The sequence below is a fragment of the Hippopotamus amphibius genome, chromosome 4, assembly GCF_030028045.1.
Source record: "Hippopotamus amphibius kiboko isolate mHipAmp2 chromosome 4, mHipAmp2.hap2, whole genome shotgun sequence".
Taxonomy (NCBI): domain Eukaryota; kingdom Metazoa; phylum Chordata; class Mammalia; order Artiodactyla; family Hippopotamidae; genus Hippopotamus; species Hippopotamus amphibius.
The window spans coordinates 142,584,833-142,597,602 of NC_080189.1; the positions used below are offsets into that span (position 1 = coordinate 142,584,833).

Sequence of the window (12,770 nt, forward strand, 5' to 3'; positions counted from 1 at the left end):
CAATCCTATAGTTAACAGTTTTATAAAAGAGAAAATACTTCAAATGCATTAAGTGATTGATGAAATTCTCTTTAAGGGAAGGTGGCATTTCCTTCAAAGGTTGTCAGTCATGTCAAGGGGAAAATGAACAAAAAACAACAAAACAAGAATTTAATGGGAACATCTTATAATGTAACCATTTGAAACTGCAGCATGTAAACTGACTTCAGAATCCAGAAAGCTCATCTAAAGAAACTCAACATACCCTGGAAAATGCAATATGCAAAGCTGTTCAACATCAACAAATTTAAGAGTTCAAATTAAGAATGAAGCATAAAAGAATGCAAAGATTTCTGTCAAAGTTAAACATTATATTTCAGTTAAACCAGAGAATGTTCATAAGCTTTGAGTAAGTATACTTACTTTTAAGCTTATACATTTTAAACAAAAAAAAAGAGAGGCAAGGCACAGTACATTTTATTCTGCATGGTTAATATACAAAATATCCCCACTTCCCTTGAGAAACAGAATCATATCTAAAACATACTTTGATGAACAATGAATATTAAAATTGTACACAGTCATTCCTCAGAATCCTGGGGGCATTGGTTCCAGGACTACCCCCTCCCCTCACACACACACACACACACACACACACACACACACACACACACACACACACACACACACACACACACACACACACACACACACACACACACACGATACCAGAATTCAAGGACGCTCAAGTCCCTAACAGTGGGCCCTCAGTACAGAGAGGGTTGACTGTATAACACTATATAAATGGATTGAATAGAAATGAACACAAATACATATTCTTCAACTTTTCAATATTCTAAGAATATATCATAGCACTAATAACATGAAAAAAAATGTCTGGATTTATTTTTAAATTCAAAATTCTTCTGGTTGATCTCCACTGAGGGGCCTTAGAGGTGAAAAGGTAATCAGGTTACCACCAAAGGAAATGTGTCTGGTATGTTCTTGATGTCTTCTTTCCACCTGAGTGAATGTATTACTGCAGTTTAGGCCTGGCTAGAGAATAAATTTAGAGAAGTTACTAAAGTAACCATCAAGAGTTTCACCAATTAAGTTTTCAACATTGCAATTAATAGTGGATTAATTAATAATATAAATGACATTTTTTGTACACGTGATAAAATTATTAATAACATGACTATGCTACTTTCCATGGATCTCATTTCAAATATATAGCTTTTTTAATTGAAAAGTATATTTAGGAATATATGCCTTAAAAGGTGACTAATAATATGAAAATGGACTTTGGCAACATATGCAAGATAAATAAAATTGAGGCCACTTATGCAGATTCCACAAATCCTAATTCATATAATTGTACTTAATAGATCTTTTACTACTGTGCTCCTGCTGGGATGCTTTTCTTCATTCCCCCTCAAACCCCACCTCAGGTTCAAATGATGCACAGAGCTAGTAATAATGTGGGTCTAAAATAGAGAGATGGACCTATAAAAAAAATCCAAAAATATAAATTCTCATATTTATGGACGTGGAAGATAATTCACAGGGAGACTAAGTTATAAGATACTAAGATTTATCAACAAAATAATATATGGTAACTGTGAAGCAATTTTAATCATATTACTAACATATCAAAAACAATATTATGATTCATTAACTTCCAGATTTACTTATAATACCATATATTATCAGAACCAATCATTCAGAATTCAGATCTGAGAACAAGATTAAACCAGGTTTACATAAATTGACCTTATGCTGAAATCCCTGTCCCTCCAGGTCTCAGCCTAGGACTAAAGAAGCCTGAGACCAAGAACGAACAGTGTGGTCACAGTAACACACTCCATTCTGCTTTTGAGATGCAGCCAGCCCAGAAGGCTGAATACAAAGAAGCTATCTTTGAAAGATAATAAAAGTCAACATATTCAGAGGTCCTTAAGGAATTAGTGGCTTAAGGAAGCCAAGCATTTGCCAGGCTTCATGAAGCTAACAAAAATTGTTGCTGTTTGATCCTACATTTGCCTTAATGAATCTTTTATATTCTGAGATTGAAGATTACCAAACCAAGGCCATGCCCTCAACTCATTTTAGCAATTGGTCCTGGAAAATTTCAAGGTAAGGATGTAAACCAGAGTTGTCGCCCCGGGCTACATGTTAGAATTGCCTGATGAAGGTTCTAATCCAGATCATTGAAATAAAAACATCTAGAGTGGAGCTGAAAACCAATGCTGTCAACACTTTGTAGGCAAGAGAGCACTACTCCATTCATGCCCTATACTACTCAGTGCCACCATCCATGAATACAAATCAGACAGCTCTGCCTGAAGAGGAATTTATAGTTAATAAGGGAAATAGATTCCTGAAAGTATAATATGTTTTAGGAATACAGTATCACTTATTCATATTATCCTCTTAATAAGAGATTAAATGTGCACGCTGTATGCACTGTGCACCTGTGCCTATATGGAAATTAACATGCAAGAGATGATAGCTTTTACAGGAAGACTTCACAGATGGGCAAATGCTTGAACTAGATTTAGAGGCAAGAGGTCACTAAAAAAGTAAAGGCTGGGGAGCGTCCAACCAAATAAAATAGCAGGACATAAATATAGTAATCTAACAGAATTGGAATGAAAATAAGCAATGATGACTGAAGGTTGGACAGACATTATCTCCCCAACTGTACGCTTCAAGAGGTAGAAACCTTGCACTATATTTTTCTTACATCACTGAGAAATACCCAGCATAATTCAAGCTACGTATTAGATATTCAAGTATCCAACCAATTTGTCACAACAAATTTGATACATAAACCATATAGAGAATTAAATCTTCAGAGTTGAATACTAAAGCATACTATATTTTAAAGTATTAACATACTTTAATAAAATTTTTTCTCATTTTGAAGATGAATAAAAGTAGATTTCAGGGTAAATAAAACAATGACAAGATGTAAATTTTAAACTGTACACAAATTGTAAAGTAGTATTCATTTTGTAAAACAAATCTAGAATATAAAGAACATCTCAAATAAAGCTGGAAAACTTACTGAATCAAGTAGATGGCATTCAGTAGTGAGACTTTTATTATCAAATAGTACTGAAAAACAAAAGAATAATTTTTAACTTTTTAAGTAATATTCTCACAGTTATGGGTTGTTAGAAATGGACAAACCCTTGAAAGATATGAAAAATTCCATATAGCATATGCTAAGAAAAATATGGGTCATCTCGTGCTATAACATTTTTTAAAATGTAGTTAAATTTCTTTGTAAAATTCTTATCCTTAATTTCAGTATAAAAAAAGGCTTCTATGAACAAACCTCATGCTTGTAATTTAAAGGTACCCAAAAGATACTAGAAGAAGAGCATAGCCAGAGTGCATGGAATGTCTGGCCACGGCTATAGTGTTTATTTTTCCTTAGGCTCCAGCCAGAACAGCACCATGCATTAGCAGATGAAAACAGTAGGTGAAACTACCCCACATTATATTAGAACCAAAATACAAGAGTCATTTCCTACTGAAGGACAATCACAACAAAGTAGATAGGAAAAGGCATTAGTGTAGAAAAAGAGGGTGTTTTGAAGAAAGGTTTGAGGATGTTTGATGGAAAAGAAGAGAACTAAAAAAGTTTGGGTAATTTTTCTAATCCTGAGTCTTCACAGACAACAAAGGATCCCACGTAGCTAGGTCGAATGTAAAGTGCTACTGACATCCAATATGGATTAGTATCTATTGTTGATTTTTAATAAGTCTACCTCAAAAGGTTTGGGGTGGATAGCAGGGTACCACAACACAAACTAATTCTCATAAGATATTTATTGCAAGTGTCCAATTTCTCAAACTTCATTCTTGGAAACTGTATCCAGAAGTGTTTATAATAATCTATACTTTAGTCCAAGTTCAGTTATTTAACAAAGCCTTATTTAAATACATTAAAAAGACCTTACCTGACTGGGACATTTTCGTTTCTTCTTCCTGTGAGATGTTATTTTGTGATGGTATATTTTTTTCAGGGCTGATCATCAAAACATCCTGTGTTATAATTGAATTTAGTTCCATTTCTGCCACAGCATCTGGAATTTCTTCCTTTTTGTTAGTATTAACATCATCTGCCACTTTGCCAGCAAGGAGAGCCAAATGAATTCTTTCACTAGGTAAACAATCTATCTCAAAGTTTATCTTATTTACATCCTGGAAGTAAAAATGGTTATTACATTTAATTACCCAAAACTGAAATAAACAGAAAAAGTCTTATCACTAATAAAAATAAGAAATAATAGAAGGATGACATTCTGAGCACAAGCTAAAGAACATTGTAAATCCTACTATCTTTCTTCTTGAACAATTAGATAATATTACAGCAATAGTATAATTGAAGGAAAGATTCTCAGCAAGTACCAATACTCCAGCTCAGAGACTGGCAAACATTCTACGTGATGGGCCAAGTAGTACAGTTGACCCTTGAACAATATGGGTTTGAATATTGAGGGTCCACTTACACGTGGAATCTTTACAATGGTAAATACTATAGGATCTGCAGTTGGTTGAATCCATGGATGTAGAACTGCAAATAGGGAAGAACCAAGTATAAGGGGTATGCCGACTGTAAGTTATACATGGATTTTTGACTGTGCAGAGGGATGGCAACCCCCTCCTGCTGTTGTTCAGGAGTCAGCTACAAATATTTTAGGCTTTGTGATCCAAAGAGTCTCTGCCACAAACACTGAACACTCTACTGTTGTATTTCGAAAGCAGCCAGATACACCACGTAAACAAATGACTGTGGCTGTGGTACCATAAAACTTTATTTACAAAAATAATCTTGATGTGAATTGAAATACAAATTGGCACTATGGTCTCAAACAAGCAAAGGTCTTTGAAACAAGAACTATCATTTTATATGACTGCTTTAGATTTCCAATGGGAATTCCGGAGGTTGTTTATGGAGTTACTATATATAATAATATAAACAGATAACATACTGGGCTATCTAATGTACTGGAACAGGACTTACATGGTTTACTTCAATTAAATCTTGTAATCCAGGACCCTTAGCATCTTCTACTATGCTGTTCCTGAAAAAGAAAAAAGCATCATTGTACTGAGATAATTAAACATTTTGCCATCTTTCGACTTGTGTTTTGAGACTATTCTTTATGAGTCAAAGATAGAGCCCCATCCAAGATCAGGCCTGATCCAAATAGATTAGTTTTGGATGACAGCTGCTACAAGATGGTCTTACAAACCAAATGCATTTTCTCCAGAAAGCTCACAAGCCTGTGACCATGCTGGTCAATCTACTGGCAATCTTTTGAACCTCAGCCAAATCCAGGGCCACGTACAAGAGAAACTCAGCATAAAGCTTACTTCTGGGGGATTAAAGCAACAACTCAATTATTGTATCACTGGAGCTGGCCACATTGACTTATTAGTTAGTTATAGCACAATATATTCTAATTCTGAAATTTTTAACTTGCATTTTATTAGAAACACCTGTCTCAACTTCTTGGCATCGTTTAAAAATATATATATACTCTATTTTTCTGGTTTTCAGCTTCACTTTGCCTTCGCTGTACAAAGTTGTTTACTTATAAGATGCTCTTTCAGGACTATTTTTGAAAATTAAGTAAAAAAATTTTTTTTCTTTAAAGAGTACTTGTAATATCACTTAAATACAAGTTTGGATCTTCTTAGTACAAGATATAATGAACTACAGGATATACAAAGTAAAATAACTTGCATTTAAGAAATGACAATAAATTAGTATTTTATAACCCACAGATTTCTAAAACACCTAAAACATTTCAATCCCTACAATGGCTAAATATACTTTGGTTTATACTGAAAACTAGAAATTTTATAACTTGTTCCATGAAATATTTAAAAAGAAAAACTTTCATTTGTTTCCCCTATTTCAATTCATAAGGTGTTCTTTATTTTTTGATAGCCTTGTTTGGTGTGACGGCAGAGTATTCAATGCTGTCCCATCTCCAGATTAATAATAAATCCAACAGTCCTATCTCAGCTCCAGACTACAATTTTATTTCCTACTTAAAGTATCTTTTTCCTATCATATTTCTGGTACATTTATGTTCCACGAACAAGGACCACATAGGTAATTTTGATGCCTCTGTACGGAGGCAGTAAGTACTATGTAGCATAAAGAATGTAGGCAATATCCACTCTCACCAACTATAAGCTGAATTTGGGTAAGTACTAACTTTTTAAGTATTCTCATTTTTAAAAAATGGGGATCTAGTACCTAACATAGTTGTTTTGAGGATTAAATGAGAGAATACATGATAGGAACCTAGAACCATGTCCAGCCCATAATAATTGTTCGGTACATATTAGCTCCCCCTTCTTTCACTCTGCCGCCTGTCAAGTCGGCAATCTCAAGGCACCTTCTATAATGGCTGGTACAAAAGTGCCCACCTCTCAATGACCCTGCAGGGAGGCATCAGCACTATTTTGTAGATGATGAAACTGTAGCTAAGTGAGTTAATTAAACTTGTCCTCAAGTTTCATAGCTAGTATGTCATACAGCTGGTTTTGAGCTCAGATCTGTCAAGCACCAAAGCTGCAGGCTGTTTAGCACAAAGAATACTATATTGCTTCCTTTCTTCCTTGTGCTGCAGAATTTACTTCACTCATCTAGATATGACCATTTACCAATCTGAAACGTGAAGCCCTAATTTCCTCATTTAAAAAATAGAAGTATTGCCCATATGTTACAAGGTCCTTGTGAAATTTCATTAACAATATATATCTTGCATACTTAACCAGGTTAACAATCAGAAGTGGCATTTGATGTCTGCATCTGTTAAACTCTTAATAATAACATATTAAACAAATACCTGTTTCCATGAATATCTGAAATCAAAGTCTTATCAACATGTTCACTTTTGGTACCCTGAGGATCAGAGTTCTCTGGTGATGTAGTTTGTCTTAGGAGGCCCATTTTAGCCCTGCTCTCAGACACAGCTTTGCTGACAGACGTAGGTGTTCTAAGTCTTTGAGAAAGACATTCAGAAGAAAGTCCTAGAAGATGACAGAAATCATCTTAATACCAAAAAGCTCTTTCATTCGTTTTTCATTATAACTAGGAAGACAGTGCAAATTCTTCCTGTTCCCCTACCAACTAGCCTCTTTCTCCTATATAATAATGTTTGTTAAAGTCAAATGCCTGGGGACTTCCCTGGTGGGTCCAGTGGTAAAGAATCTGTCCTGCAATGCAGGGGACGTGTGTTCAATCCCTGGTCGGGGAACTAAGATCCCACATGCTGCAGGGCAACTGAGCCCCTATGCCACAACTACGGAGCCCACACCCCACAGCTAGAGAAGAGAAAACCAGCATGCCACAACTAGAGAGAAGCCCACGTGCCACAGTGAAGAGCCCACGCGCCACAACAAAAGATCTCGCGTGTCGTAATTAAGACCTGACGCAGCCAAAAAATAAAGATTAAAAAAAAAATTAAATTAAAAAAAATCCTATTTAAAAAATATAAAGTCAAACGCCTGGGACTTTCAGTTAAAGATAGTACTGAACACACACACTAAACTGCTTCCTCTTGACATCCCACTACTATAAACAGTAACTGAGATAATCTTGAAAGGTTGAACACTACAAAGACAAAGCATCCTCTTTTTTTAAGGTCAGTAGCTTTTAAAATTTGAAATATAATTTTCAAGGACAAAGGAAACTAAACAAGAAACAACAAAACTCAGAAGATTTTGGAAGCGTAACGCAGATGGATGAGTGGGGTATTACTTAGTAGACCTAGAAAAATAAATCCTAAGCCACCAGTCAGGAAAGATGGGAATCAACCCAGTTTATACTGCAGCACCCCTCAAAAGAATTGGTGGCCTCAAGAATCTCCGGAAGCAGAAGTAAAAACAGGGAAGATTAGTTCAAGGTCAGTTTAAAGAACAATCAGAGGGACTTCCCTGGTGGTGCAGTGGTTAAGAATCCACCTGCCAATGTAGGGCACATGGGTTCGATCCCTGGGCTGGGAAGATCCCGTGTGCGGTGGAGCAACTAAGCCTGTGCGCCACAAGTAATGAGCCTGTGCTCTAGAGCCTGAGCTCTGAAACAAGAGAAGCTACCACAATGAGAAGCCTGCGCACTGCAAGGAAGAAGCCCCGCTCTCTGCAACTAGAGAAAGCCCACGCAGCAACGAAGACCCAACGCAGCCAAGAATAAAATTAAATAAATAAATTTTTGAAAAATAAAAAATTTAAAAAATTAAAAAGAAAGAAGGAACAATTAAGAGTCCAGATTCCTTTTCTCATTATGCACAGCTGGGCAACTGTCAACAACCCCCTCCCACCACCAATATAAACAAACTAGAGGCTTATCTCCCCAAAAAGGTGAAATAGAGGGTCTCTGGTTTAGGGGATAAGGTTGAGATGCATACTATATGGAAAAAGGGGGATTAAATGAGTATTTTTAAAAACTGTTGATATACTCAAGTTTCCCTCCCTGCATGTGGCTCCTGAAAGACTGGCAGGCAGAATTATACCCTCCAGGCAGCAAGACTGGAAGGATCTTCTCTAGGGAATCTGACGAGCCGGTGAGAAAAGACTTAAATACAGTGATGCGCAGGTTCCCAGCATAATGGTGCAGCTGAATCACCCCACAGTAAAGACCTTATTACCTATGTGCTGCTGTGCAGAGCCCTGCTCTAACCACGAGCAGGCAGCGAACAACCATCAGACACCCAAGGGAAGCCTCTAATACAGAAACCAAAACCAAAGAGATGAGAGTATCTAGGAACAAATATTGACTATCCGGGGGGGGGGGGGATACATAAAAGTTATCATTAACGTCTATGGAAAGATAAGACAGTGCACTTATGAAACAAGTACAGAATGTTATAAAATGGAACATTTGAAGAATAAGAAGAGTTCTTAGGAATTAAAAACATGATAGCCAACAGGAAAGTTGAAGAAATTCAGGAAGCAGAAGAAAATAACAAGTACAGGAAAGAATGATAAAAACAGTCTATGTACCAGATGAAAGATATGTGTTTCTGAAAGAAAGATCAGAGAGAACCAAGGAGAGTACATCAAAGGAACAATTCAAGAAAAAAATCTACATTTTGTTTAGAGAGGGCTGTAAACAATATCCCAAAACTCCTTTAAGCACTGGAAGCAGTCACCTTTAGGAAGTGACAAATGGGATGAGAGGGGCTTCTTGGGGAACTTCTGCCTTTTCAAAAACCTGGATTTCTCTAGTCATAAGTGCGGAGGTGGGTACATAAAAGAACAGACAGCGGTGAGCCCATAGTCATGGAAACCACTAGGATCCTTGGGGAGTAAGTAGCAAGGAGCCATGCCATTCGCAGTGAGGCAGTTCCTGGGGGTCCAGGGAGTGCAGCTGCTTAGAGTAAAGAAAATATACCAGAAGCACACACCAGGTGTGATACCTAAATTGACAGGGAGGTAATAATATACTTGAGGTGATAAACTGATATTTTAATGTAAATATTAGATAGCAAGTCAAGTTTATTGTCAGAAATCTTCCTAGTGGACACAGTTAAATAATTGGAAAAAAAAATCCCTCCTGCTGATTAGTACTTAAAGAGGACTTAGCCCCTTTCTCCTTGAAAATAAACATCTAGCACTTAAAGCATTAACAGAAGTGTCTACCGAGATTTAAGGAGCAGATTACTTCAACTATGACCTCTCATTATATGGCTTATACACAATTTCAATCTAGGTAAATAAACTCAATCTAATAAAGATAGCCAATGAAAAAGAGTACTAAAGAATTCCAACCAGAGTTAGAAAATCATAAGAAAGAATGGTTTCCTGAAGTATTAAAAGCTAGTTACACTTCAATATTTTAAAATTAGGAAATTGGGGGACTTCCCTGATGGTCCAGTGGCTGACTCTGTGCTCCCAATGAAGGGGCCCAGGTTTGATCCCTGGTCAGGGAACTAGATTCCACATGCCACAACTGAGAGTTTGTTTGCTGCAACTAAAGATCCTGCATGCTGCAACTAAAGATCCCATATACTGCAACTGAGGATCCCACATGCCACAAGGAAGATCCTGTGTGCTGCAACTAAGACCTGGCACAGCCAAATAAATACATTTAAAAAAAAATTTTTTTAATAAAATAAAATTAGGAAATTGGTACATTTACTATATTTCAAAAAGATTGGAGGAAAATGTTTAATGCAAATGAAAATTAAACCAAACCCACCTTCCATAAACTGTTTCTCTGAAATCACAGAAAACACATAAATCTTCATATGAAAACTATTTTTCACCTCTTACACAAGCTCCCATCCAACCCAAATATTTCCCTTAAGTAGTCTCAGCAGAAAAACTAACCTGAGAATGATTTAACAGGACTTTCAATTCTGAAAAATCCAGCATCAAACACTATTTTATCCACTTCCTTTGGCATTACAGAGGCTGCTGCCTCAGCATGCTCTTCCTGCTTAATTCTCTCTCTCATTGCATTTTTAATGGCAGCTAGGCGATTTCTAGCTGCGATTCTTCCACCATCATCCTGTTTGGGTTTACTTGGTATACCTGAAACAACTTTTTTCTGTGAAGAGAAATTATAACGTTTATTAAAGCTATTCATTACCATCTTACAAGAAAAACATAAAAACATAAAAACAAATAAAGCATACATAAAATATTCAACACATTCATCATATACTTATCAAGCTCCTAGTACGTGCTGAAATGCTGGGGGTCAAAAGGTAAAGGACAAAGTTCCTGTCCTTAAAGAGTTCTCAGCTTCACAGTGAAGAGTTAGATAAGGACACCAAGAATAAGTGTCATGTTAGAAATAAATTCAGAGGGCTGAGTTTATCAACAAATCAACCTGCAGAGGTACCAAGAAAGCTTACAGGAAGTAGCAACTAAGCTGAAATCACAGCTAGGTGGCTACAAGATGGGATGAGGAAAGGGCTAGGTAGAGAGAAGAGCATGTTTGCAAAACCAGAAGTGAATGAAAGCACAGAAGAGTTCGCAAGATGTAAGTAAAAGCTAATTATAACCCCTCGCATGTAACCATTTTGAGGAGCTACATCTATACAGAGGACAAAGGAATAAAGATTACTGATGATTTTTAATCAGGAGGTTAACATTATCAAATTTATGTTTTGGAAAAGTCACTCTATGTCCAGCCTGGAGAATGGATTGGAGGGGTTACAAGCCAGTCAGGAAGGAGATAACTGCAGTGATACTGGAAGAAGATGCTAGTAGTTAAGATTAAGGAGGGAAAAAATGGAAAAAAGTAAACAGATTCAGGAGATATTTAAGAGGAAGAATTGAGAGGACATAGCAATCTTTTAGATATGTGTGGGTGAAGATGGTGAAATACAGAAAGGAAAGGACCACCCGCATAAGATAGCCAGGTTTCTATCTTGGACACCTGGAGGGATGACAATACCATTCTCTGAGACAGGGAAACAGATGAGTGTGGAGTTGATTTCAGTTTGGGATATACAGATTTTAAGGTATTACTGTGTCAGCAGTAAGAGTGGTTTGAAATACAGATTCGGGAATCATTGACAAGTGGATAAGATTGCACAGGAAGAAAATGGAAGGAGAGAAGACTTGAGTTGAGGTAGGAACTGGGGTATCACAAACACTTAAGGGATAAATGGAAGCAAAGTTGCAAACATGACTGAAGAAGGGGTTCAGAGGTATAGGAGGAAAACCAGTAGAATACAATTTCAAGAAAGAGGGAGTAGACTGTATTTAATACTGCAGAGGGACTACATTTTATAATTGTCTCATAACTGCAGCAACAAGTGGATCAATAACCTTGGTTATAACTGTTCTAGAGGCATAGAGGGGGTGAAGGTGAATTTCAGTGAGTTGGAGAGGTAAATGGGAATCCAAACAGTAAAGGCAGAGTATAGACAACTTTTTCAGGAAGCTTGTCTGTGACTGGAAAGAAAGAAATGGGAACAGGGAAGGGGAGGTACTGATAACTGGAGGGAGATGTGGACCTCACAGGTTTAGCTGCTTTTTTTTTTCTAATGTAAACAAAGATAAGACCCTTAAACATATCTAAAAACTGATGGGAAAAGAGGGAAAGATAAAAAACAAGGCTAGGTGATGGAATGAGAGGTCAATGAGTAGGAGATAGAAGGGAATGGTATCCAAGTATACATAAAAGATAAATTTTATTTTATTTGCTCGCAATCTTAACAGTAGCCTATAAAATAAAGTAGGAGGAGAGAGACACCTGGTGATACAGGGCAGAATTACAAGGCTCTGACATACTGCTATACTGATATAGCCATTACCTGCATCACTAATAACATTAATGTTTCCAGGACTAAGTACTCAATAAATGTTCAAGCACCCTTCACTGTTTAGTAGATTTAAAACTCATCAGTTTTGTCAATGTCCTTAGAGTCCTTGTCATAATAATCAGTAAAATAATTTTATTAAAATGTTTCTTTAATACTCTGGCATCTTAAACTCCTGATTCAAAACAGTTTTTATCTGGATTACATAGCACAATAAAGTACCAATTAGATACCTGATTTTATAACCACAGGCATTTTTCTAAAATCTGAAAGGAAAACTGGCAATGCTCTAAGGTGGTTTGAGAAGTGTTCAACTGAACCAAAAACTCTGAGTTTAAAAACATCACTGGAAAAAAAATTCTACAAATAGATAAGAATGGAATCTATCATGATAAAGTAAATTTTACAGAGAAAAGTAATAGGAAATTTTACGAGATAAAGTATAGAGAAGAAGACAAACGTTCTAAAGAACCATTGTTT

General features: G+C 36.4%; 1 protein-coding gene across 2 annotated transcripts in view; it reads right to left on the bottom strand.

Annotated features, from left to right (window-relative positions):
- Positions 1-656: 656 nt before the first annotated feature.
- DLGAP5 (DLG associated protein 5) overlaps positions 657-12,770 on the bottom strand; it is a 47,980-nt gene continuing 35,866 nt past the window's right edge. For both annotated transcript variants that reach the window (XM_057731876.1, XM_057731877.1), the window contains 6 exons: positions 10,345-10,564; positions 6,861-7,044; positions 5,018-5,078; positions 3,951-4,194; positions 3,050-3,099; positions 657-1,035 (listed from right to left, as the gene is read on the bottom strand). In XM_057731876.1, coding sequence (XP_057587859.1) covers positions 895-1,035; positions 3,050-3,099; positions 3,951-4,194; positions 5,018-5,078; positions 6,861-7,044; positions 10,345-10,564 — 900 coding nt within the window. In that variant the 3' untranslated portion in view covers positions 657-894. The remainder of the gene's footprint in view (positions 1,036-3,049; positions 3,100-3,950; positions 4,195-5,017; positions 5,079-6,860; positions 7,045-10,344; positions 10,565-12,770) is intronic.